The 27,161-nt window shown below is 38.9% G+C and overlaps 1 protein-coding gene across 3 annotated transcripts in view; it reads left to right on the forward strand.

Moving 5' to 3' along the window:
- The window catches only part of PRKD3 (protein kinase D3), a 110,000-nt gene that overhangs the window by 55,211 nt on the left and 27,628 nt on the right, over positions 1-27,161 (forward strand). For all 3 annotated transcript variants that reach the window (XM_043988455.1, XM_043988454.1, XM_043988453.1), the window contains exons 5-13: positions 3,235-3,392; positions 10,757-10,949; positions 13,130-13,207; positions 15,973-16,156; positions 17,375-17,498; positions 18,370-18,447; positions 23,058-23,334; positions 25,556-25,608; positions 26,898-26,970. In XM_043988455.1, the coding sequence (XP_043844390.1) occupies positions 3,235-3,392; positions 10,757-10,949; positions 13,130-13,207; positions 15,973-16,156; positions 17,375-17,498; positions 18,370-18,447; positions 23,058-23,334; positions 25,556-25,608; positions 26,898-26,970 (1,218 nt within the window). The remainder of the gene's footprint in view (positions 1-3,234; positions 3,393-10,756; positions 10,950-13,129; positions 13,208-15,972; positions 16,157-17,374; positions 17,499-18,369; positions 18,448-23,057; positions 23,335-25,555; positions 25,609-26,897; positions 26,971-27,161) is intronic.

The following is a 27,161-nucleotide window of genomic DNA, read 5'->3' on the forward strand; positions in this document are numbered from 1 at the left end:
CATATACAAAATCAAACTCATTTGTCATCCTTTTATTCCTCCCCCCAGTCCCCTCATCCAATCAGCTGTTGAACCTTGTCATTTCTTTAAAAATTTTTTATTTTTTTATTTTTTTGCGGGGCAATGGGGGTTAAGTCACTTGCCCAGGGTCACACAGCTAGTAAGTGTCAAGTTTCTGAGGCCAGATTTGAACTCAAGTCCTCCTGACTCCAGGGCCAGTGCTCTATCCACTGCGCCACCTAGCTGCCCCGGGCACACACTTTTTTTTTTTTTTTTAGTGAGGCAATTGGGGTTAAGTGACTTGCCCAGGGTCACACAGCTAGTAAGTGTTAAGTGTCTGAGGCCAGCTTTGAACTCAGGTCCTCCTGACTCCAGGGCCGGTGCTCTATCCACTGCGCCACCTAGCTGCCCCCTGGGTATACACTTTTAAACTTCCATATCAAACAGCAGATATTTCAGGTCACACAGAGAAAAATTTCAGCTAAGAAGGAAAAAAAAATTTGAATTCTTCAGGATTATTTTTTGCCTATGGGAAATGAAAGGTGTTAGAATATGGTATTCTAGAAAGCAAAGGGAGATTGGCTTATAGCTTAGAATAACATAGCTTGCAAAGCCAAGCTGAATCCCTAATATAAAAAGATGAGTTTTTATCAAAAGGGAAGGAATTTGAATTAATACTTCAGGAAGAAACCAGAACTAAGCAGGGTAATCTATATACAAACATTTCCATGTAAGGAAACAAGAAGTGTAAATAAACATTTTAACAAGAAGATAGTAAACAATAAAACCAGTGATCTTAACCTTCTAGAGCAAGAGAAAGCTATTGTTTTAAGTTCTCACAGTTGTTAAGGACCCATGAGAAAATAGAGAAAATTTGGACCACCCGTGAACAAAAAATGCTTCTCTTAATTATTTAAGTCTTTCTTTACATAGAGTGTTTTTTCCTTATGTTTAAAGAAGTCTCTCACATCATTTTGTTGTTCTTGTGAATGAAATTTCTTTGTCCAATGTTTCCTAATTGTGTTTGTCAGTACTGAATATTGTTGATGATTTTTGAGAGTATGTTGTATTATGCTACTTCACTGAAATTATTGATTATTTCATTAAATTTATTTGCTGATTCAGGTGTCCTAAGTAAATTATCATTTTATAGGCAAATAGGGATAGTTTCATCTCATTTTTCCCAGTGTTTGCATTGTTTGTTTTTCTTTAGTTTTATTACTATAGTTAGAATTTCTAGTACTATGTCAAATGATAATGCAGAATGGACATCCTTGTTTTCCTCCTATACTTATTGGGAGGTTTCCAGTGTTTCTCCATTTCTGTTTATGTCAGCTCTTTCCTGATCCAGTTTTTATGGAAATGCTGCAGAGAAAGACAGAAATTTGTCCTTTCTCCACTTGAGGACCCTCAGTATAGAGAGTTTAGAAGACATGGAAAGTCCTTTGTGATGCCAATCTGTTGCAACTGTAGGGTAGATCCCTTATAGCTTGCTTCAAACATAAATGGCAAAATGGAGATTGCTTATCATTTTAAATGATAGATGGCATGGAATATCTCAGATCAGTTGATATTTCTCACATCAGCACTTCAGTCAAACTATTGATCCCTATGGTCTAGGAAAAAAGCAAATACTATGAGCATGCTAAGTAGGATTCCCTACTTCCTTTGAGGCTCTGGCATCCATATTGAGTCATTTGGCAACTCTAAGGACAGTCTCCCCTTTTTTTTCCTTCAGTTTTTTAGAGGGATTCAGAAAGAAAACAAGCCCCAAATTTGTTTTTATCCTAAGTTTTGTATCTTCTAATTTTGCTGAATACTTAAAAATATGGTATCCACAGTGTTGTTTGAGATTATGGTTCCTAAGTATAGAAATTTGGATTTTGGGGGTGGGGTGGGGCAATGAGGGTTAAGTGACTTGCCCAGGCTCACACAGCTAGTAAGTGTCAAGTGTCTGAGGCTGGATTTGAACTCAGATCCTCCGGACTCCAGGGCCAGTGCTTTATCCACTGTGCCACCTAGCTGCCCCTGGATTCTTTTTCAAAGGGATCAGGTGGTATTATAATAGTTTACATGCTGGTCAGTTCTGTGAAAGAAAAGTTGAGTAACAACAGCAATTGGCTAATTATATAGTGCTTTAGGGTTTACAGAGCTCTTCAAATATTATCTCATTTACCATGAAAAATACAGATTCAAGCTGATGTTACTACTTTTACAGCCAGTTATTGGTTGTCATTAGTGTGTTGTAGCCCATGATGTTCCTGTTTTTTAGTCCTTGATTCTGTAGTCTCCACATAACCTATCACTTGGGTTCTTTGGGAAGTTAGAACTGCTGGAAACAAGCAATCATTCAGTCAGAAAGTGTTAAGTCCCTACTTGTGTACCAGGCATTGTTAAACACTGGGGATATGAGTACAAATAATGTTCTTCACAAAGAACTTATGTTCTATAATGCAAAGCTTTTTAAACTCTGGGTTGCCTAACTGAATGTGGGGGTCGTGAAATATTTGGCAAAAGTAAAAGATTATGTATGCCTATTTTTATGTACCTATTATATGCCTAGGGTCATGTAAAATTTCTCGGGCAAAAAGAGGTCGGGAGTGGAGAAAGTTTGAGAAGTCCTGCTATACTGGAAGAGATAACTATATTTAGTACAAATATAAAGTGAGCAAATACAAATATATACAAAGTAGTTAAATGCCAGGTAGTTTGGGAGGGAGGCTGCAGTTAGAAGTAGGGGTACTGGGAAGAGTTTCATGCAGAAGAATGCTATTGAGCTGCATCTTAAAAGAGGAGGGGGACAAGAAGAGGCACAAACCTGGGAGAAGGGAGTGTCCTGTACAAGGAACAGAACGAATGTCAGCGTGGCTGGCTCTGGAGTGTAGGAGGAGAGTAATGTCTGGTGAGGCTGGAGAGGCAGACTGGGGCCAGGCTGTGTAGGACTTTGTGAAAGCTCCACAGAGTTTAGGGCTTATCCTAGGGGCAGTAGAAAGCCCCGGAGTGATTGAGTAGGGGAACCACGTGATCAGATTTGGCAATAATGTCTAGGGTGGACTGGAATGGTGAGAGACTTGAAGTAGGAAGACCAGTCAGGGAGCTGTTGAAATCACCCAGGTGAGAGGTGATGAGGGCCTGAACTGAGGGGTAGCTGTGTGTGTGGACAGAAATATCATTTTATATACTGTAATTATATATAACTGAGTTATTTTTCTTTATCTTTTATGAAATGTTTAGGCTGTGGACTAAACTACCATAAACGATGTGCCTTCAAGATTCCAAATAATTGTAGTGGAGTAAGAAAGAGACGCTTGTCCAATGTCTCTCTGCCAGGACCTGGCCTCTCTGTTCCGAGACCCATACAAACAGAATGTGCAGTGCCTCCCAATGAAGAGGTGGGTGTTATATCTTGAGTTTCAATATGCGCTCGCGCTCTCTCTCTCTCTCTCTCTCTCTCTCTCTCTCTCTCTCTCTCTCTCTCTCTCTCTCTCTCTCTCTGTCACACACACACACACACACACACACACACACACACACACACACACACACACACACACACACACCTCCCTGTATATGTAATGACATTAAACATAGGGTTAGGAGGAGTGAGGCTTTAGGAAAGATGGAAGGTTAGCAGTTTGTGGTAGAACTGAACAGTTTCAGAGATCTGGATCCCAAGTTTATCGATGTAGAGACAGAAGGTCATCTGATCCAGTAGATCACAGTGGCTAACTAATCCAGCCTATCATGCAAAGGAATCCCTGTTATTACACTTAATAGATGGTCGTCCAGCCTCTGGGCATTGAAAGGAGAGGGGAGACGCACCACTTTCCACTTTTGAGCAGTGCTCATTGTTAGAAAGCTCTTCCTGACCCCACGTCTGTCCCCGTTGTGACTCCTTATTGCTCCCGATTGTGCCATCTGGGACAAATGGTACAAATCTAGTCTGTCTTCCACATGAAAGCCTTTCGGAGATACTCGCAGACCACTATCATGTATCCCTCTCTTCCTCCTTCCCCTTTTCTAGGCACAATTCTCAGTTCCTCCCATTGACCCTGAATTCACCGTCCTGGTGGCCTCCTCTGAACATCCTGCAATTTATCAGTGTCCTCCTTCTGTTGTGCTTAGAACTGAACAGAAGACTTTAGACAAGGACTGACAAGATTGGCGTACAATGAGACCGTTACCTTCTATTTCTGGAAACTCTGTCCGTCTTTATGTAGTCCAGGATCATACTGGCTTTTTTGGGCTACTGCTTCACACCTGAATCATTGAGCTTGCAGTCTGTCACCCCCCCCCCATATATGCATACATACATACACACACATACACATACATAACACACCTATATACATATATATGTATTGTATGTGTGTGTATATAGATAATATAGACATATCTATACACACATATATTTTAGAACAGGGGCTGTTAACTGTATCCTACCTATCTTATTCTTGTAAGGTTGAGGTTTTTTTATTTCTAGGGCAAGATTTTACATTTATTCCTGTTGAATGTCAGTAGATACAGCCCAGTACTCTGTACTGTCAAGATCCTTTTCCCTCAAGATGTCAGCTGTCCTGCCCAGCTTTATGTCATCTGCACACTTGGTGAGCATGCGAGCTATACCTTTATCCAAAGTCATTGACGAAAACAATGTTGAACAGCACAAGGTCACGTATAGATCCTTGGGATATTCCACTGGAGACCTCCTGCTTTGATGATGTTGAACCATTCACATTTACTCCTTTAGTCCAGCCATTTAACCAATTTTTAATCCTTCTGATTGCACCGTCATTTAATGCAAGGGTTCTTAAAGTCTTTTTGTATGAACAGTTCCTTTATCAGCCTGTTAAAGCCTACGGATTCCTTTTCCTGATGTTTTTAAATACATAAAATACATAGGATTACTAAAGAAACAATTATATTGACATAGTTAAATATTTTTAAAATAAAGAAATTGACAGGGCTTACATAAAAACCTTTGCTCTAATCAGTAGGTCTCTATTGCCACAATAACAGCACAAGTTAAAAAAAAGATCTCAGTAAACTCTGTCCACAGCATTCCCCTCATTTACTAATCTAGTTATCCTTTCCAAAAAGGAAATGAGACTTGTCCAGCATGGGCTGGTTTTTTTTGGTTTGTTTGTTTGTTTGTTTTTTTTAGTGAGGCAATTGGGGTTAAGTGACTTGCCCAGGGTCACACAGCTAGTAAGTGTTAAGTGTCTGAAGCCGGATTTGAACTCAGGTACTCCTGACTCCAGGGCCGGTGCTCTATTCACTGCGCCACCTAGCTACCCCCCCAGCATGGGCTGTTTTTGATGAAGCTATGCTGGCTCTTCGTAGTCACTGCTTCCCACTTAGGAAACTGAGACCCACAGAGGTTAAATGACTTTCCCAGTAACGAGGAGAGACAGGATCTGGACCAGATACTCTGACTTTAATTCTAGCACTTTTTCCACAGGCCCTTTTTGGAAGTAGAGCTCTGATTGGGTGACTGGCAAATCCCTGTGTGTGCCTAGTGTAGCACGAAGGGTATTTTCTTTTCCTTTGCTCCACTCTTTGATGAAGAGGTGACCATTCTACTGGCTAAATCTTACTTTCTACCCGTGTCCTTTCTCCCACCCTCCTCCATTGCCTCAAAGAACTTGTCCCATCAATCATCTCTGATCTACGCCAGCCCCCCATTCTCCTGCTGTCTTCTACCTTTCCTCTCTAGTGAATCTTTCCCTTCTGCCTAAAAACATGCCCAGATCTCTCCCATACTTTGAAAACAAACAAATAAAAAAAGAGATAAACCTTCATTTTGCCCTACCATACTTCTGATTTGTTGTCCTATATTTCTCTTCCTTTTCATGGTCAAATTCCTAGAAAAAGCTGGTTACATTTGTTGCCTCTATATCCTCTCCTCCTACTCATTTCTTAATCTCTTTTTGGCTTTTGACTTCACCACTTAATTGAAACTGCTGTCACCAAGTCAGAAACAGAACTCTGTATCCTTCCCTAAACCCATACCTCTTCTGAACTTCTTTTTGGTTTTTGAGGGTAGATGACTTACAGAGGCAGAGTGGTATTGCTAATCTGCTTCATCATGTATAAAACATTATCTTCCATCTTCCACCTTCATCTCCTAACTTCCTTATGATAATGGTGGGAAATGGGGTACGGGTTGGATCAGGGGTTGGGGTTCTTGGGAATTCCTCTTTAAAGAATTACACCCTCTTGCACACAAAAAGTAGTTAGAATAAGGTGGTAGTTTATTAAGGAGCCAGGGAAGGGAAGGGTGGGGGGAGGGAAACCATGAAAGAAATCCTTGGACTTTTTCATGGGGAGACAGGCACAAAGCACATGGCTCAGAGGTACCAAATCTCCTCGAACAGGAGACTGGAAGGTACTTTTATAGAGGACTGATGGGGGTGGACCATCTGTGCGTGAAAAGTTCCTTTAGTGAGAGAGGACCATCCCCCACTGGTGGTAGCTGGGGGAATTGGGTGAGGAGTGGAGGACCATCCCCCACTGGTAGTGACTAGAGGAATTGGGTGAGGGGTGGCTACTCCCTCTTCAGAACTCAAAGGCCGCAGCCACACCCAAATTTATCTCCCCAGGGTAAGGGAGACCAGAATGAAGGGTAGGAATTCTCTAGGCATTATCTGTGCTCTGGTTTAGTTTCTCAAGGAGAAGCTTCCTTGATGTGCCCCAGAGAACTTCTGGGATGCTCTGCACCCCATGACACTTATCACTGTTAGGCACCACCATCCTTTGGCTAATTCAGGTTCATAACTTCAGTATCAAGTACAACTCTTCTCTCTCCTTCATTCCCCCGTATCAGGCAGTTGCAGAGAGAGTTAATCCTCTCTCAACAACATATCTTGTAATTCTCTCTCCTCTTTACTCATACAACCAAGACCCTAGTTTAGCTCTTGCCTAGATTATTATAAAAGCCTGACTATGCCTCTGTCCTGCTCAGAATCCTTCCATGACTTCGTATTGCTTCTGGGATAATAGAAGCTTAGGAGCCATGGAAAGCCTTTCCCAGCCCAGTGTCACCTGACATTTCCATACTGATTGTGCATCCAGGCCTTCTACAGATCTCTTTGCTAAACTGGCCTCCTTATTTTTCAATCTCAACATGGTATTTCTTGCCTCTAAACTTTTGTCTCCCATTCCCTAAACTGCTCTTTCCCCATCTGTGCCTCAGAGCCTCTGAGCAGCCTTTCCTGATTTCCCTAATTGCTCATCGTTGTCAAAGAATCACATAGATCCTTACATGTTTATATGTTGCCTCATCCAGTAGAATATAAATTCTTTGAATTCAAGTCCTGTTTTTTATTTTGTCTATGTATCCCCAGCACCTGTTGCATGTAGTATCCATTTAATAAATACTTGTTGAATTAGATTAGAAAAACTTTACAATGAGAACCCTCACAAACCTGCCAAATGTGATAGTTCATCCTCCCTTAATTGGTCTTCATTCGTGACTGTATGGCCTCTTTTGTTCTTTTGTGAAAGAGATTCTTGTAACGACAACAACAATGATAAGTTAATACTTATAAAGTGCTTTAAAATGATCGAAGTCCTCATTTTAGCATCTAAACAATTCTAAAAGGGTCACAGCAGATAATTATACTATAGGTATTATCCCCACTTTACTACTGGGGAAAGTGAGACTCAGAGAATTGAAATGATTTGCTTATGGTCACACTAGTAGAAAATGTTCAAACCTGGATTCAAACTCTGACCCCAGGTGCTTCATTCTTTCTTGCCTCTTGTAAGTGCTGCTAGGGAACTTTAATGTCTTTTCTAACTCTGAGGTTATGAGGGTCTTTGAATAAGTGTTCACAGAATGTGAATTTGTGGAGTGGAATTATAGAGTAACTGGAAAAGTAGGTGGAACTTGGTGCTGGGAGCAAGAGAGACACAGATGAGACATCCTCTAAGGTCTCTTCCTACTTCAAACGGTTTATTATTCTCTCTCTCAAGGGTTTGGGGAGCAGTTCGTGACTTTGGATAGGGAAAAAAAAATCCATCTTTATTTTCATGAACCTCAGATGGAAATGTGGCATTTCCTTCAGTTATTTAAAAACATTATTCTGCTGAAGGGGACTACAGACTTCACCAGCATGTCAGAGTAGTCTGTAACACTAGAAGGTTAAAACCCCCTGATTTTGGTTTACTTTTTTGAAAGTACTTGAGGAAAAACCCAAGGAGCCAGATCAGGAGAGGATGAGGTTGGATTCTTTTGGGTGTTGTAGTGATGTATTTTACCTGCATCCTGAAGTCAGGGTGGTATTTCTGAGTTACAGATGATCTATTCTTTTGTATTCTACATGCTTCTCTCTTTTTATTGTAGATAATTGAAAGCTGATTATATGTTTATAAATGTTTGAAGAGTAGCTAACCTATAACACAGACTTACCCTAAGCCAGAATATGATTCAGAATATATGACTGTTTGGTTTTGGATACTTAAAAATAATATACAACTTTCCTAAGATGATTTGATTTGAAAACCACCTAAAGTAGTCATGGAAATAAATGACCAGGTTCAAGAGTAAATATGATGTTTTATTCTTTAAAGAGTATCTTTTATTTTAAATAATTTAGAGTTGGAATAAATTTAGGTATCTCATTTTCAGCCTTGTTTCCTGCTTTGTGGTCACTTGATGTAAACCTGAAAAAAAGGAACTGCTTGGAGATGTGGGCTTACACAAGATTAAAGCTAGTGAGGAAGGCACTGGGCAGATCAGGGTCCAGCACATACATACTTGCCTCACAGTGCTGTTGGCTCCCACTTTGAAGCCTTGCCTTCTGAGGCAGCATGTAGAGGGGTGTGGGCACATCCCAGGAAGGGAAGAGTGAACCCCAAACTGGAGCACTTATATAACTGGAGCAGAGAAAGGTGGAAGTTTTCTGTTAAATCCAGCTTTTCCTTTAGTCACATTGCATTATAATTCATTGCACAGACTTTGCTTTCTGTTTTAGCATGAGCTGTAGCTCTATCCCTTAATCAGCATTTATTAAGTGCCAGTGTCTTGCAAGGCACCATGCTGTGTGCATAGGAATCCCTCTCTTATGTATTCTTTGTGCCTGACAGTTATCTGGGTCCCTACTCTTTATTTCCTTTTCCATCTCCTACTTCTTACTGTCTACTCTACCACTTCCTTGCTCTCTAGAATGGTTGGATCAGTTCACAACTCCACCAACAATGCATTAGTGTTCTAATTTTTCCACAGCTTCTCCAACATTTATTATCTTCCTTTTTTGTCATATTAGCCAATTTGATAGGTGTGATGTGGTACCTCAGAGTTGTTTTAATTTGTATTTTTCTAATCAATAATGATTTAGAGCATTTTTTCATATAGCAATAGACAGCTTTGATTTCTTCATCTAAAGACTGCCTGTTCATATCCTTTGACCATTTCTCTCTCTCTCTCTCTCTCTCTCTCTCCCTCTCTCTCTCTCTCTCTCTCTCTCTCTTTTTGGCGGGGCATTAAGGGTTAAGTGACTTGCCTAAGGTCACACAGCTAGTTAAGTGTCAAGTTTGAACTCCTGAATCCAGGGCTAGTGCTTTATCCACTACACCACCTAGCTGCCCCATGACCATTTCTCAATTAGGGAATGACTTGCATTCTTATAAATTTGATTTAGTTCCCTATATAATTTAGAAATGAGGCCTTTATCAGAAACATTGGCTGTAAAAATTGTTTCCCAGCTTTATGCTCCCCTTCTAATTTTGGTTGCATTGCCTCTGTTTGTACAAAAACTTTTAAATTGAATGTAATCAAAATCATACATTTTGCATTTTATGATATTTTCTATTTCTTGTTTGGTCATAAATTGTTCTCCTCTCCATAGATCTGAGAGGCAGCAAAGGAGGTTCTAACTAATGCTTCATGTATTTTCCCCTTAAATTTAACTCATATATATTCAGACTCAAGTGTCTGATCAGAATAGGACATGGGTTGGTTATATGATAAGAGTCTAGGATTATAAATAGACAGCTCACACATACTGCACTGAACCCACAAGATGTAAAAAGACCCAGAGGAAGTTTTTCAGCCCCACTGCCTGGTTCTTCCAAGGAGGGTCGATGGGAGAACATAAAAATCTCTGGGGATTAGAAGGCATAGATGATTTGCAAGTCTTATTGGTAGAAGGAATACCCATATCAAAGAGATCACAAATACTTTGAAGTATTGACTTTGAAACTGATAGGTACTCCTCCCTGCCCCCACCCCCTCCCAAACAAAACCGGGAGGAAAAAAAACAATGTTCAATAAAGATATTGACTTTAAGCAAATTGCTTTGAGGATAGCTTCTATGTCTACAAATGTGTAATTTAGTGCCTAATGCCCATAACTCCTGGCACAAATTAGGTGCTTAATAAATGTTTATTGATTGATTATATTGTCTGCCTTAATAGACTGCATGCATTTGTTCTTTAAAATGAATTGACTTAAAAAAAAACTTTTTGTATGATTAACTCATTGACCACGTAATTAATTTCAGCATTTATATTTAATATTGGGAATTTCTTAGTTTCAGGCTGTAGTGTCCCTTTTGAGATGGAATTATGTCAGAGATTGTATATGGAAATCCTAAATCCTGTCCTCCTGTCTTCATTTAAAGATTTTGCAAACCAAAGGAAGGGACTGAGACCTGTCTTGTCTCTAGAGTCCTAGACAGCTGTCTCTCTTGAAGCCAGTACTTGGTTTTTAAAACAACTGAGATTATACTTGTAGAAATCTCTTTTATTTTAGGCACATGTTCACCCAGAACCAAGTAAGAGAATTCCCTCCTGGAGTGGACGCCCAATCTGGATGGAGAAGATGGTCATGTGTAGGGTGAGAGTTCCACATACGTTTGCTGTGCATTCTTATACTCGCCCCACAATATGCCAGTACTGCAAGCGACTTCTCAAAGGCCTTTTTCGCCAGGGGATGCAGTGTAAAGGTGGGGATTCCTTTTCCTGTTTAGAAAAATTCTCTGCTGTTGGTTGCCAAATATGAATTTGATGTTTTATAGTAAAGAAGTCACCTAAAATGACATTGTTTGTTGAAAGAATCACAGTTGTCTTTCTTTTTGTATCTTGTTAAATGCCAAAGTCAGTGTCTTTAAAGCAGAAGTGTGACTTTCTTTTTACATCTGTATACAGTTATATACCCTAGAATTCTTTTTCTTGAAAGTTGTTTTCCTTTGTAACTCTAGGGCATCTTTTGTAACAGAATGCAATTGCTTTATCATAGTTAGTTGGGTAGATAGTTGGCTTTTAATATTAAAAGCTACAGTAATAATACTTTCTGCTCATTATTAGTAGCTCTTCATTTAGAATAAAATCTTCAGTGAGGGTGACATGTCCACTGTCCTGGGATATGTGCTCCAAGTCCAGGCCAGTAATGTTGACCCAAAGGTCACTAAATGTTCCTGAAAAGCTAGGTACATACTGGGATACTTGAATAATAAAGTTGTCCCTTACATTTGCCTATCATTTTAAGCTTTGGATTGGTATGATTATCTCTGGTTGATAAATGAGAACCAGATTATGTAACTTCCCTAAAATTGAGTAGGTAGTTAATATGAGAAAAAGAACTCTAACCAGGGCTTTTAAAATGACCGTCTTTTTTCCTCTTTCCTTGGAATAAATCTGAAATTTAATATGTAGCAGTAAATAATCTGATTATATATCAGAACAGGCTAAATTATAACTCATATTTTTCCAAGTAGATAATGAATGAAAGCTTCCTTGACAGTATTAACTTGACAGCTGAGACAGTGTATTATTAGTTGCTATGAATCATTCAACAAGGTATAATAAAGTTGAAATTGAACTTTTAATAGCCAGACTTTGAATGTGAATTCTTAAGCTGATTAATGTTATAATATGCCCAGAGTGATAACTAGTCATTTTGGCCTAGAGCCAGTACCACAAATGTCCTTTGGGGATAGCAAAACAGAAGGTGCTCTCAAACCAGTTTTTAAGACGAGGAAAGGAGAAAGAAAGAAAGAGACCTGAGACTTTTAAGACGCAAGGCAGGGACCCTAGTGTCACATGCCATAGCTTAAGAGATTGTGAGTTGAAGGGGGGTGGTAGTGGAGGAGCATATAAAACCTGTGTGGCTAGAAAGTGTCTGTTGAGATCAAAGTAATCTTGAAAAAAAAAAATGACCTTGTCTTCATTAACTCAGAAAACACAGAAGAAAGGTAGTTAAAAGTACTTTATGGAAATGTTTTTTTTTTTTTTACGAAGTTAAAACATTACTGAATAACTTGCTGCCTTTTGAGAAGATGTACAGCAGAGCATCACTGACAGTAATGCTGTAAGATGTTCTTGAATCACAAAGCTTCAGCCTGAAATAGCAACCAAAGTCTGGGTCCAGAGTCAGTTTGCTGGATTGTTATTAGAAAATGCATTTGTATTTTTGAAAGTTAGATTCATGGAGTTGTAGACTCACAGGGTTGAAGGAGTTACTGAACGGCACTCTTGTCAGTTCCATAGTACTTATTTTGGAGAGAAACAGGATGCCTGCACCTGGGAGAGACCAGCCAACAGAAGAGCCCAGCTGTCTTCTTGGTTTGGGGTAAAATTTCCCAGTACCACAGGAACCCAACTAACGTGTAACTGAGAAATATTTAACAAAGTAAATTAAAAAAAACCAAAAAAACAATACAACCCAATGTCAACTTAGGACAGTGATCCATCCCTTTCCATTTGAATTTGATACCACTGCTTCACTGTATGCTCAGCAACTTCTGTTTTGGTACTTTTGTCCCTGTACAGCTAAAATAGTTTGCAAACCCTCATTATATAGGCTATCAGGAGATCACTAAAGTTTAGAAAGGAGTAAGAGAAATTTAGGAAAATCTGAGGCATCGAATGTGAATTTGATAGGAATTGGAGAATTCATAGAGAAAATAGGAAGGGGGGAGAGGGTATTAAGTGAAGAGGCAACAGGAGATTTGGTGTTGCTGACTGGAATGCAGTCATTAAGACTTAAGGAAGAATTTTTTAAGAAGAGCTTATGAGCACTTCATAAAAATAGAAAAATTCTTGAAATATTCCTGACATAGCTATTCATGTGATTTGTTGATAGAGGTTTTCATACAAATTACTAAATTGATTATTTTCATTTTAGATTGCAAATTTAACTGTCATAAGCGCTGCGCATCAAAAGTACCTAGAGACTGTCTTGGGGAAGTAACATTTAATGGAGGTAAAAACAGTTTTCTTAACACTATCTTTTGGGATGAGAAAAAGACATTTTGCCGTATTGTTTTCAACTGTCTTTAAGCTAAATTGGTTATTTACATTTCCCCTTTTTTGTTCCTTGCCTTCATAGGCCCACAGGTTTGTAGTCAGAGTTGTTTAAAGGATCAATGCCAGTTTAAAACTTTATTGATATCCTCTAGAGCTTTCCCCTTGGCCCTGCTCTCTGATATTCTCTTCAGAATTCCGGGCAAATCTAAGAAAATTAAATTTAATAGGCATAAATATAAAACCTGAAGTTGGGTTAAAATAAATCAACAGTTTAAGCATAGGAAGGCAGAGAAAACAGTTCATATGAAGAAAATCATGTTGAGATTTGGTTGAAGGCCCTGAGGCCCCTTATTTGGGGAAGAGGAAGCTAAGGCAGATAAGACAGACACCTAATATGAGAAGAATTCTTATGGAAGAAATTATTAAACTTTTCCTGCCTGATTCCAGAATATAGACTGAGGATAAGTGGATAGAAGGCATAGGGAGAAAACCTCAAATGAAATATATGCTATTGTGATAAATCATTTTCTGTCAGTATCAAAGTACAGATTATATGGCAGAGTTTAGGCTTGTTATAAAGGGGGTTTCATGCTTAGTTAAGACCAGGGTTGGAATAAATGACCTTAAGGTTCTTTCTGTCATTCAGAGGTGGGGAAGAAGGGAAGGAAATAAAATTTATTAAAAACACCCACTATGTCCCTGGTACTGTGCTAAGCACTTTATAATTATTTGATCTATCTGTAGGTTCTGTTATTGTTGTCATTTTACAGATAGGGAAACTGAGGCACACAGTGGTTAAGTGATTTGCTTAGAGTCACACAGCTAAAGTATCTGAGGCAGGAGTTAAACTCCAGTCTTCCTGATTACAGGTCTATGACTTTACACTGATCCACTTGGCTGTCTCTAGATTGTTTAGGCTAAATTTTCTTTATTATCATCAATTAAGAGAAAATAAATATGTGATATTATATGCTGTCATTAGCAATTATGTAGACCCATCTTGGGATTTTTATAGAATATCTACTTTCAGGAAAATAATGGAAGCGATAACAGTGAGCTTATATATTTATTGTTGCTATTTAGTCATTTTAGTCATGTCTGACTCTTCTTGATTCTGTTTGGGGTTTTCTTGGCAAAGATAATGGAGTGGTTTTCCATTCCTTCTCCAGTTCATTTTATAGATGAGGAAACTGAGGCAAACAGAGTTAATTACTTGCCCAGGGTTACACTGCTAGTAAATGGCCAAGGCCAGATTTGAATTCATGAAGATGATGATTCCAAGCATAACGCTCTATCCATTCTATCATCTAGCTTATATATCATGGCATAATAAATATTGCTAAACTTTAGAGGCCAAAGTAACTTTCCTTGAAATATTTGTGTAACTTGATATGAGTTTGATTATTAGTAGCACTTTATATCAGGGGGGGAATAGAACAGGGAAGCATAAGGAATGGAAGCCAAGTACCATAGAATTAATTAGCATTTTTCTTCAGGACACACATATCTGTGTTTTTTATTACATATTATTAGAGTTATTTTATCAGACAACGATGGTACCATAGAATTAATGAACATTTTTCTTCAGGACGCACATATATGTTTTTTATTACACATTATTAGAGTAACTTTATCAGATGATTGGTGAGTTTTAAAAAATATATACACAGGAAGAAAAGATTATTTATATTGATGGTTTTGCTCATATGCATAATTCAGTACAAAGGAAAATGAGTTAATTCTTAGAATTTTGAATTCTTAAAATCATCATTACTAATAATTATCTTTTGATGATTAGCATGAATGAGATTTTAGACTAGATTAGAATGAGTAGAGAACAAGTTGAGGAAAAATGGAGAAATACTTTTAGCTTAGCAGCTATTGTGGTAGGAAGCTCAACAATAAATGTGGAAGGAAAACAACTATAGTAAAACCTCTTGGAATTGGATTCCGTCAATTTGTAATTCATGGTACTCCCAAATTGGGCTGAAATTTGCCTTTTTATGAAGAAAGGGTCTTCAAAAACTTAACTAACATTATGGATAACATTACTTTTTTGGGGGGGGCAATGGGGGTTAAGTGATTTGCCCAGGGTCACACAGCTAGTAAGTGTCAAGGGTCTGAGGCTGGATTTGAACTCAGGTCCTCCTGAATCCAGGGCTGGTGCTTTATCTACTGCGCCACCTAGCTGCCCCCAATAACGTTATTTTTAAAATTTAAAAAGTAAAGATAGTAACGTATTACTGGTTATAGTCGAATAAGTACTTCTCATTACGATAAGTTTTATCAATGAAAGGAAGACTTGATAAGCCATTAATTCCTAGCTTCTACAGGAGGTCTTTCTGGTATTGCATTCTCTCTCACCCTCCTGCCTTCTCTCTGATATTACCTTCTATCCTCTCTGTATATCTTATATGTTTTTAGTTGTCTATATGTTGTCTCTTCCATTAGCATGTGAGCTTCTTTGAAGGCAGGGAGGGGGCTGTTTGCTTCCTTTTTGTATCCCTAGCACTTAGCACAGTGCTTAGTACAATATAAGGTTTAATAGATGCTTGTTGAATGAGTGACATTGTTGATAGGCAAGTTTTTTAAAAAAATATTTATACGAGAAAATCAGTTTTAGAGGAACTCGTTTTAAAATTAGTTTTACTTTTAACTTTGAAATAATTTTTAAATTTCTTGCTCTTTCAACAATTTGAAATTCCTTTAAAACTTTGCCAGAACCTTCCAGTCTGGGAACAGATATGGATATGCCAATGGACATTGACAGTAGCGACATGAACAGTGATGGTGGTCGGGGTTTGGATGACCCAGAAGAGCCATCTCCCCCTGAAGACAAAATGTTCTTCTTAGATCCCTCTGATCTTGATGTAGAAAGAGATGAAGAAGCTGTCAAAACCATCAGGTAGTAAATATGCCTCAGAAATGATAGATCTAATCCAACATTCAGGTCAAGAAAGGTAGGGAGTTCCATTTCAGAGAACCCAAAGGTGCCTCCCTGTGGTCTTGTAGAACTTTTGGGTGTTAGGGCTTCAGGGACTGACATGAAGACTCTTGGATGATTAACAACAAGCAAATCAGGTTGTTGTAGCAGGCAGTTCTTTATAGCTACAGCAGAATTTTTGATAACTGACATAGTGGACGGAATAATAAGAACATATTTTTTATTTTTTAAAAAGAAAACTGCTTTTCAAATAATCAGGACAGCATAGGTTCATGGCAGAGTGCCACCACAAGGTAACAGTACTGGTTTATCTTTTTATGCCAAATGATAATCCCATGCAGGCAGAGGTGTTTTTTTTGTTTTTTTTAGTAAGGCAATTGGGGTTAAGTGACTTGCCCAGGGTCACACAGCTAGTAAGTGTTAAGTGTCTGAGGCCAGATTTGAACTCAGGTACTCCTGACTCCAAGGCTGGTGCTCTATCCACTGCACCACCTAGCTGCCTCGGCAGATTTTTTTGTGGCAAAAGCTACCATAGAAAATATATTTGGGAACTTGGATCAAAAAGTAATGGTGATTAATTCTGGAGTAACCTTCGTAAAGCTGAAATTCTTGACATTTTGTGAAAATACTACTCATATAAAAATATTTTTATATTTACTGTTTCTAAGTTGTTTCATTTATTTAGCAGAACACTATCCTAAGTAAGCTTTTGGGGAAATGCAAAATTGATATGAAGCCCACATAGTCCCTGCTTTCAAGAATCCTACAATATACCAAAAAATAAGATAGCAACATAGGCCTAATAAAAAGGAGGATGTTAGTGAATTATTTAAAGAAAGTTGTGTGATGTCTGAAGTCATTACCAACCTGGAAGTAACAAGTCAAGCTTCCTTAGGAAGGACGATTTGGGTTTATAAGGTGGACAGAACTTGAAAAGATGAAGGGAAATAGGGAAAGCATTCTCATTATAGGAGAGAGCCTGAGGAAAGACACAGAGGCATGAGAGCGTGATGTATGTTTGGAGTGGAAGAAATTTGTTTATTTTATTACTTTTAAATCTGTTTGGCTTTTTGAATTATTTGAAAAACCACCTTAACAGAATTCTGATATGTTACAGTATGTGTGATTTCTTAAACTAGATTTTAAATATTTCTAATTAATTTTAAACATTTTTCTTAGTCCATCGACGAGCAATAATATTCCACTCATGAGAGTTGTACAGTCAATCAAGCACACAAAGAGGAAAAGCAGTACAATGGTAAAAGAAGGGTGGATGGTGCACTACACCAGCAGAGACAATTTGGTTGGTAATTTTATAATTTTAAATGTGTTCATGTTTGTTAAAAAAATTTCATTACTTGCATATTCTTTCAAAAAGTGTGTGAGAGGAATTCAAAAAAATAAAATGTAATGAATGGTTTATATTCATAACTGGGGTTATTAGAAAGAGTCAGGAGGAATGCCATGAAAATGATTAATTTAAAGAAATTAGAATCTGCAAGTAAAGGCAGAAAGAGCCATAATCAAGTCTAGAAAGCCACCACAAGTTATGGGCTAAGGTGAGAAGATTAGAAGGCATTTAAAAGTGTATTTTATTTAACAGGCAATGGTTACAGGCAATTTTTTTATATCAAAGAAGGGTAGTGCTTTAATTTTAGGATAAATTAAATTCAATTAAAAATTTTATAGTTAGGAGTTTTGAGATACTTGAATGGGTTTGGGGGGGGAGTGGTTTTTTTTTTGGTTTTTTAGTGAGGCAACTGGGGTTAAGTGACTTGCCCAGGGTCACACAGCTAGTAAGTGTTAAGTGTCTGAGGCCGCATTTGAACTCAGGTACTCCTGACTCCAGGGCCGGTGCTCTATCCACTGTGCCACCTAGCTGCCCCCTTGAATGGGTTTTAAAAGGCTCTATGAAGAAGGTCTTCAAGAATAAGATGAGACTTTTGGATAAAGTTTTTTATGTAGATAATAAAAATTTGCCCCTCCTCCTCCCCAACAAACTTATTATCCAAGAGAAAACTTGGCTGTTTCTGAGAGTGAACATGTTAACAGTCTGGTATGTTAAACTGATTATATATTATGAGTGTGAATGCAGATATGCAAGTAGTTAAAAGTAAGTATTGAAAACTCAAAGCACCCTAATGTGTTTTTGTTGTTGTTGTTGTTGTTTGTAGAGAAAGAGACATTACTGGAGGCTTGACAGCAAATTCCTTACATTATTTCAAAATGAATCTGGATCAAAGTATTATAAGGTAAAGACTCAATGGTTTTTCAGAATTATTAGTCTTTCAAAAATAGATATGATAATACATAGAAGGTATATGAATTCATTAATTACAATAAATGATATTTATTACTTTTCATCCACATGGTCTTATTTTTATCTTATGCTTATTCTTTCATAAAACTCTAGTAGTGGGATGTGAAAATATTTTTTAGCATATACATTTTGCAGATGAAAAAATAGCTGAGAGGCATTGTGGATAGAGTGCTGAAGTTGAAGTCAGGAGTGGAGGAAGGAAAGGGGATAAGCATTCATTAAGCATCTCCAATATGCCAGGCCCTGTGCTAAGCCCTTTACAGGGAAGAAGACCTGAGTTGGAATTCTGCCTCAGATGCTAGCTCTCAGCTTTGGTGTCCTCATTTATAAAATGGGGCTAAAATTGCACATACATTATAAAGTTGTTGTGAGGATCTAGTGAAATAATAGATGTAAAGCACTTTGCAGACTTGAAGGTGCTAGATAAATCTTAGTTCTTACTACTTATCTCTTCTACTACCATTACTATTGCCACTACTAAAATGATTCCATATTATACCTTTAAAGAATAATGTCTTCAGAAATAAAATTTGGAATCTCTGATCAGTGTGGTATGTTTTATTCATTATTTATACCAGCTAGATCTGTGATCTGCTTGTGTCTGCTACCGTACTCTTGTACTACTGGTACAGATTGTGAAACCTCTTCTTGTTCCATGTCCTTCCATAAATCCTCCATAGATAATAAATCCATTAGACGGCTTCATTAAAAAAAATATCTCAAGGATCTAGGTCTTGTTATGTGATTGATCCATCACCTTTTTCAGGCATAAATGTACTAATTGATGCCTTTTTAAATTTTTTTGGGCAAGGCAATGAGGGTTAATTGACTTGCCCAGGGTCACACAGCTAATATGTGTCAAGTGTCTGAGGCCGGATTTGAATTTGGGTCCTCCTGCTTTATCCACTGTGCCACCTAGCTGCCCCCAGTTGATGCCTTTTATACCAATTTTTGCCCATAGAATATTGTTGTAATATGTTGCAACCTGCTTAACCACCATGTTTTCCCATTGCCTTGTAGTTTTGATTGCTTCTGGTTTCAGCTTCTACAAATCCTAATCTAATATTTCATTGTGGCATGGAATTCATTGGGTTGTCAAAGGTTTTGCCAGCAGAGTGCAGGCTCTGAATGGTTCTGCCCTGCTAGAAAAACCATGAATATAGTCCTGGAAACATGACTTGCCCTGCTGAATTTTCAGAGGCTTATCACAGTTATCTTAGCCTGGCAACCCACGAAACAAAATTTAAGGCCTGTTAGCCTCTTTTCCTGCTTCAGTGGTAGGGAAGGAGGGGCATTTGGTCCTTGGAATCACAGGATTTGCTGTTCTCTATAAACATTAGATGCGAATATGCTGGATGAGAGGCCTTTGTATAGTAGAAGACACTTCCACTTGAGGCCCTAGAAGAACAGAATCCTCTCAGTCTTAACATTCTTACTGTAAGTGAAATGAGACATGATGAAGTCTCAGCGAAGAGGAAGGATGGCTTGCGGGGTTGCATGAGAGGTGTGTCAGAGGGTAATGAGAAGACTTCATGAGACACAGGGCCATATGTTGTTATGCTTAGGATAAAGCACAAAGGACCAACATGAAGATGATTTCAGCTTATCTGTTAGCCGCTGTTAGGGAGGAGGAGGGGGGAGAAATTCTGTAAAAAGATTTGATAACACTCTTCCATCACTGTATTTGATGCTCTTTGGCCTTCATAGAAGAGTGGGCATAGAGGAAAATAGCAAAAAACTTCAGCAGGTAGAAACACACACATATGTACACACATGCACTCACATACACACATGTAATATACCTGTATATAAAATCAGACATTAACACAGACTCTCACCACCTCCTAAGGACATTTAGCTGATGTAAATATATCATCAGGACTACAAGATGAGGACCAAAAGATCTGAGAAGCCGCCTTAACCTGTAGACCCTTGATCTCCTTGCCAAGCAGAGAGCGGTTGGAGTCAAGGCCTAAAACATAAGTCTGTTACACTCTCCAGAGAAAACTTATAAAAGAGTGTAGGCAGGATCACATAAAACATGTACAAGTAGAGGAGAGAAAAAGGAGCTTACAGACAAGAATTCAATGAAATTCCATTTCAAGGGTATTTAGGTATGAAGCTGGAAAGAGCACAAATAAGTGAAAAATGGGAAGCAATCCCTCAAAGATTTCTGTGATAGACCTTTCTCTATTGGGGCTAGTGGAGCCACCACAGAAGTCCTTGAGGAGCCCTGTGGAAGGAAATGATGGCTCATGCTTACGTGGAGCTGTAAGGTTGAAAATCATTTTGAGGACATTACATTTGAGCCTCGTGACAACCCTGGGAGACAGGTGCTATTAGTGTTATCCCATTTTACAGGTAAGGAAACAAACTCGTGTGCCTTGCCCAGTGTCTGTGTCCCAGCCTCGGTTCTGTATTACTAAGTGCTTGGAAAAAAATCATACTTATTGCTCCCCTTACCCCCCAAAAATGTGACCTAGAAAATGTTTCCAACCTCTGATCCATTCATCTTTTTAGACTTTTTATGAGAATAATCTATATACACAGTGTGGCTATCTTTGGTGAAGTTATGAGAAGGGAATAGGTAGGGTTTCATAAATGATATTCCGTATTAGACTTTTTTTTTCTTATTAACTGAAATGATACATATTATAAGATACATTGTTTTTATTGTTTATTGACAAAAAGCACTTGATTTGGTAGAGCAAAATGATGTTTTACTGACTCTTCTCCATCAAGGAACCTCTTATATACATATCAGAATCATTGATGGTTCTTGCAATGATGAAAAAAACAAAAATAATTTTGTTTAGTCACCCTCTGTTAATATTAAGACAGGAAAAACACTAGGGAGGAAACTGTTTGTATCCATCTTGGATGAAGTGATACACATAGTCCATATGGAAGGGTGAAGTTCCCTATAGAAGTTGGAGTTCTCCAGTTACTTCTGCTTGAGGACAATACCGAGTCAATTGCTCAGTATTGCACTGAGCACCAAAACATTGCAGACCCTCTTAAATGAGATCCATAATGACTCAAAAGAGTTTTAGCCCAACTATCCACACCTGAGAAATCAAGTAGATAAGAGAATGCTTGTTGTCCAGACCATTGTTTTCAGCTGAGTGGAAGCACATTGAGTTGTCCAGTGGAAAGAGATTGGAACATGGGAGGTAAAGTCAGTTAATGTGTATTTATTCAAAGTCTGTTTTGTGCCAGGCTCCTTACTTTGCCTGGATTGAGCCTGTGGATGGACAGTGAGCTTGACTCAGAACTGACTAAACTGAAAGAGTGGAAGGTGCATTATCTTTGCAAAATTGTGGAGTGCTTGTCATAACCTCACATTCTTCCTGAAACAAAGGCCCTTCTTTTTGTCATCATTGATTTAGGCCTGGAAGAGATATAGGTAGAGGAGAAAACTGAGGCTTTGAGAGATTGACTTGTCAAGGGTCACAGAGTAAATTCTGAAGTGCCATCAAGCCCCTGTTATTACAATTCTGAACCTGCTGCTCCATTCCATTGCTACTCTACTCAGATGTACTGCCTCTAAGAGCTGGCTTGAGCTTTGTTCGTCCTGAATCCTGATTGTTCCCATCTACTCTGATGACAGATCCCGGCTTATCTTCCTGCATGCCTAGACCCTCTGATGCCTTGTTTCTGTCTGACAGTTGCTGAGAAATATTGATGAATGTCATAACTGGAAAGATGAGAAGAGCCAAGGGATGGGTTGTTATTAAGACATTGTCTTTGGCCCACATTTACACATCAGGAGGTAGACTGGATATCACTGCTCTAAAGAGTTATGGTCAGTAACGAAAGATGACCAGCTTGGACAAGGACCACTTCCCCACAGCCTGTCTTCTACTTTTGCCACATGACCCCTCTTTGCTTTATAGCACCTCGTCTATAGTAGGGCCTCAGTAAACTATTCCTTAATCTGATTTGGGGGAGAGGCAGCTGGCTTCAAGGCCAGGAAGACCTGGGTTCAAATCTTACCTTTGATGGATCCTGGCCATTTGATCTGGGGCAGGTCACAACCTCCCAGTGCTCCTGGCCTTTTTTTAGTGCACTGAACTGCAGAGAAGGTACTAGTCTGCATTGGTAGATGATGTTTTGTTGTCTGGGAGTTCCCTGTGTCAGGGACATCACAGGCCGAATCCATAGCCCCGTGATTTGGTGACAGTTGGTAAGAGCAGATGCTGGTAGCAACTACAAGTCCCCCCTCTTATGTCATCTCCTTGCCCTCGAATGAGGTTTGGACAACATCGTGGATAAGGAAATGTTCTCTTTGCCAGGCTCAATCCTCATTTGGGGCCTGGACCCTGTTCTGCCTCTGTTGATGATGCTGAAGCTTGCTGAAGCTTGCTCAAGCTTCTAAAAGCAAAAGTCAGTGAACCCAAGACTGGTTCTTGGCCGTGTGCTCCGTGCTACATGCACTGTGCTCCTTCTTGCTTTTTTCATCTGGTAGGAATTGAGATCTTAAGTTACTTCGTGTGGCTGAACAAAGGTTTATTCACATTTTTCAATGCTTTTTTATTTCAGGAAATCCCACTTTCAGAAATTCTCCGCGTGTCTCTGCCACAAGATCTTTCTCACATTTCTCATGGCAGTAACCCACACTGTTTTGAGATCATCACTGATACGATGGTCTACTTTGTGGGTGAGAACAATGGAGGCAGCTGTCACAGTCCAGTCCTGGCTGCCACGGGAGTGGGCCTAGATGTAGCCCAGAGCTGGGAAAAGGCCATTCGTCAGGCTCTCATGCCAGTTACCCCTCAGGCCAGCATTTGTACTTCTCCAGGACAAGGGAAAGATCACAGTAAGCAGTCAGCTTGTTCAGCATGATTTTAGCAGTGTGGCACATTACCTTGCTCTTTCCTCACTAAAATATTGTTTCCCATTATAACCTCTTGCAACAGTTAACCCTTATACCACTTTTTGCTCTTGTTATAGAAATTTTAATTTTTGGTTCACGGGTGAATTGTATGCTGCTCTAAAACAGTTATAGGGAATTAAATGATAGAGGTAAAGAATAAGTTCTGCTTGCTAAGCATTAATAACTTGTCAAGTCATTAACCCTTTGCTTCCTAAAGAAATATAAAACAAGGTTCTCATGTCTCACTTTCTACAGGGAGCCTTTTCTCATACCCCTTCGCTGCTAGTACTTTTCTTTGGAATTATCTTCCATTTGCACATAAAGTTATTTACATGCTGTCTCACCCATTGGGATATGAGCTCCTTGAGGACAGGGACAGTGTTTTTGCCTTTCTTTGGGTACCCAGGATTTAGCATATTGCCTAACATAGAGTCAGTGATGGTTGATGGAAAGAACATTTGTCATATTAAAATGACTGATTTTCTGAAAGCGTATGTGAGCATTAAGAATTGAATAGTAGTCATGGTGAGACTCATGGCATAACACTGCTTTTCTAAGTGTCCTATGGTTTTATAAACTTTGAGGGCAAATACCTTAACTGGTTTACTGGGCTTTAATAGTAAAAAGTTATTTCATTTGAGCCCGTATCTAGTGTTTCCTCTGTAAGCACTGTGCCAGCAGCCTTAGAAGAACCCCTCCCTCCCCTTAGAAAGCGTGTATTCTAGTTGGAAAAGACACAATGGACACATGTAAGTGAGTTAAACAGTGTAAGGCAGTGTCCAGTGGTGCAGATAAGTACTGACTGAGTTCAAAGGAGGGAAAGAGCAATGCAGGTTTGAATAGTCAGGAAATGGTTGATGGAGAAAATGGGGCTTGAGCCTGAGCTTGAAGGGGGTAGAGCCAGAGAGATCTTTGGACAGATGAAGACAATGTGGAGCCCTGTTCCAGGAGGGAGAGGGGCATAAGCAGGACCAGTGATGGAGAAGTGATGATAGGTAGGATAGCAGAGAGGTCACCTTGGCCATGTTAGTTGTTTACCTGAGGAGCCAGAGGAGCAAAGAGATCAAGGGTCTTAAAAGGTCCAAGGACCTCCAAGTTTCTTTCTGGAGATAGCTGGAAACCACTGCTTTTCTGAGCATGTAATGGCAGAAGTATTGTTTAAGGAAGATTAGCTTGGAGCAGTATTATGCCCTTTCTTGTTTTAATAAAAATTTGAAAAATTTTTAGCCTAGACTGGAAGATTCCTTGCTTAATATTTTGTTGTTGTTGTTGTTGTTTTTTGTGGGGCAGTGAGGGTTAAGTAACTTGCCCACGGTCACACACCTGGTGTCAAATGTCTGAGATTGGATTTGAACTCAGGTCCTCCTGAATCCAGGGCCATTGATTTATCCACTGCACCACCTAGCTGCTCTTCCTTGCTTACTCTTTGATCTTTTTTTAATGATCTTAAAATTCATTTTTTCATGAATTGTATTTGCAATTCAAAATAGAAGTTACTTTCAGAGTTAGTGTAATACAATTTATTGTTTGTCCTTTTTTTGCCTATTATCTTACATCTAACCTTTGTTAAGAGAGCAGGATGGCAGAGGGGACAAGACCAGGGTTCAGATCTGGTTTTTGTTCTTAATTCTTTTGTGGTTTTGGAGGTGTCATTTCACTGTTCTGGGGGGGTTGGACTAAATAACTGCTTGCATCTCCAAAGCTATGAACCTGGGCATCTCTTGTTTATGAAACTTTATGGATTTTGAGGATTATAAAATAACCATTTTTTGGCTGCTTTTGGTCCATGTGCTCTCCCTTTTCCCTGTTTCCTTTTTCTTGTTTATTATCTACATATTGTCTAGAAACCAGTTCATTTCATCATCTTAGATATATCTTTTTACTTTGGTTGCAGTATTAAAAATCATACCACATTACTGTTCAGTTAAGTAGAATATCAACTTTTTTTTTGTTCCTTCTACTAAATTTATTTATTTATTTGTTTATTTGCTTGTTTATTGGGTGAGGCAATTGGGGTTAAGTGACTTGCCCAGGGTCACACAGCTAGTAAGTGTCAAGTGTCTGAGGCTGGATTTGAACTCGGGTCCTCCTGAATCCAGGGCCAGTGCTTTATCCACTGAGCCAACTAGCTGCCCCTACTAATTTATTTTTTTATATCTTACAGGCGAGTTGTCTGTGAGCATCTCTGTCTCTAACTGCCAGGTCCAGGAGAATGTGGTAAGTTGTAGTTCTAGCAAAACGGGCCGTTTAGCTGATGAGTGTGTGATGCAGCTTACTCAGGGTGAGCGCTCACCTCAGCACCTTCACTCAGTGCACGAGGTGGTGGCTGGGCCCTGTGGGGGACCTAGCATTGACCCACATAACTGCAGTGAGAGGCCACATGCAACAAGTCAGTCCTACAAATTCTGTAGAGTACAACACAGTAAACTATGTACCAGGAGCACTGGCACTGAGCTTTGTGAATACAAAGAGAAAGGAGCAAGCTGAAGGGGGAGGTGGTGGCAATGGAGAGAAGCTGGTGGCAAAGAGAGATGGTGAGGATTCGGAGTCCTCCATAAAGAAAGGCTTTGGGAGAAGTTCTTTGCTCTGCTCTTATTTCCTGTAATGATAGGAGCAGAAGCAGCTGAGAGGACTCCTGAGGGGTGAGTGCCAAAGCTGAAGCAGTCTCCTTGGGGAGGAGTTTTCTGCTGATGAATTTATGGAGGTGGGGCATGGGGGCATGATGATGATGTCATCAAAACCAAGCAGAGCAGCTGGTGACAAATGGCAAATGAAGAGATATCTGGGAAGAATGGCAAAAACAAATTTATAAGAGGTGGGAGAAGGAAGAAGTTTCTTATTTAGGGCATTGATGGAGTAAATTAGATTAAAGTTGATTCTTGAAGGATGGGTAGATTTTTGACAGACTGGTTGGGGAGGGGGTTTATTCTGTTAGGAGGGAATGTTATAAGCAAAGGCCAGAGACCGGAAGCCCAAGGAATGTCTGGGGACCAGGGTAGGCTTCATTTTAATGGAAACATTGGCTGTATATCACACCCTCGCACTCTCAGTTTAAACTTGTGAAATATGAACCATGGGAGATTTCCTTTAAGTTACAGGAGTTGGGTATGTAGGGGAAGAAATTTCTTTAGAATGAGGCATGGAAGCTTTTAATAGTGAGTTAGGACAAAATGTTCTTCTTTTCCTTAATAATAATTTAATTTTAATCCTACATCCAAATTTTGTGATATAGAGGATATTTAAAGAAACAAGCCAATTTTAGTCAAGTTGTCGTAAAATAATGTACTGTCCTTTCACAGTATGTTCCCAAATTAAGATTTAAAGTATAAAAATTGAACATTAACTTTTTCAGAGACATAGTAAAAAAGTCTATCTTTTGAAATATACCTTTGACTTTTTATGTAGGATTTTAAAAAAATTGTGAAAGCTAGCATATTTATTTATCATAAGGGAAAGAGTCACTGGAGATATCTGTTAAATTATTTTTCTTATTTTTCCTAAAATAGGATATCAGTTCTGTATACCAGATATTTGCTGATGAGGTCTTGGGTTCAGGACAGTTTGGTATTGTGTATGGAGGTAAGCCATTACAAATGAACTTTAGTTTTTTAAAGTAGATTTGTATTGATGCTTTTTGTTTTTATATCACCAGCATTTCCCACTGCATGCTTTTCACTCCACTCCACCCAGAGAATTATTCCTTGTCTTAAAGAATAAAAAGAGAAAAGGAAAATAAAAAGTTAAACAGAACTAGCCAACATATTGAAAAA

The sequence above is a fragment of the Dromiciops gliroides genome, chromosome 2, assembly GCF_019393635.1.
Source record: "Dromiciops gliroides isolate mDroGli1 chromosome 2, mDroGli1.pri, whole genome shotgun sequence".
Lineage (NCBI taxonomy): Eukaryota > Metazoa > Chordata > Mammalia > Microbiotheria > Microbiotheriidae > Dromiciops > Dromiciops gliroides.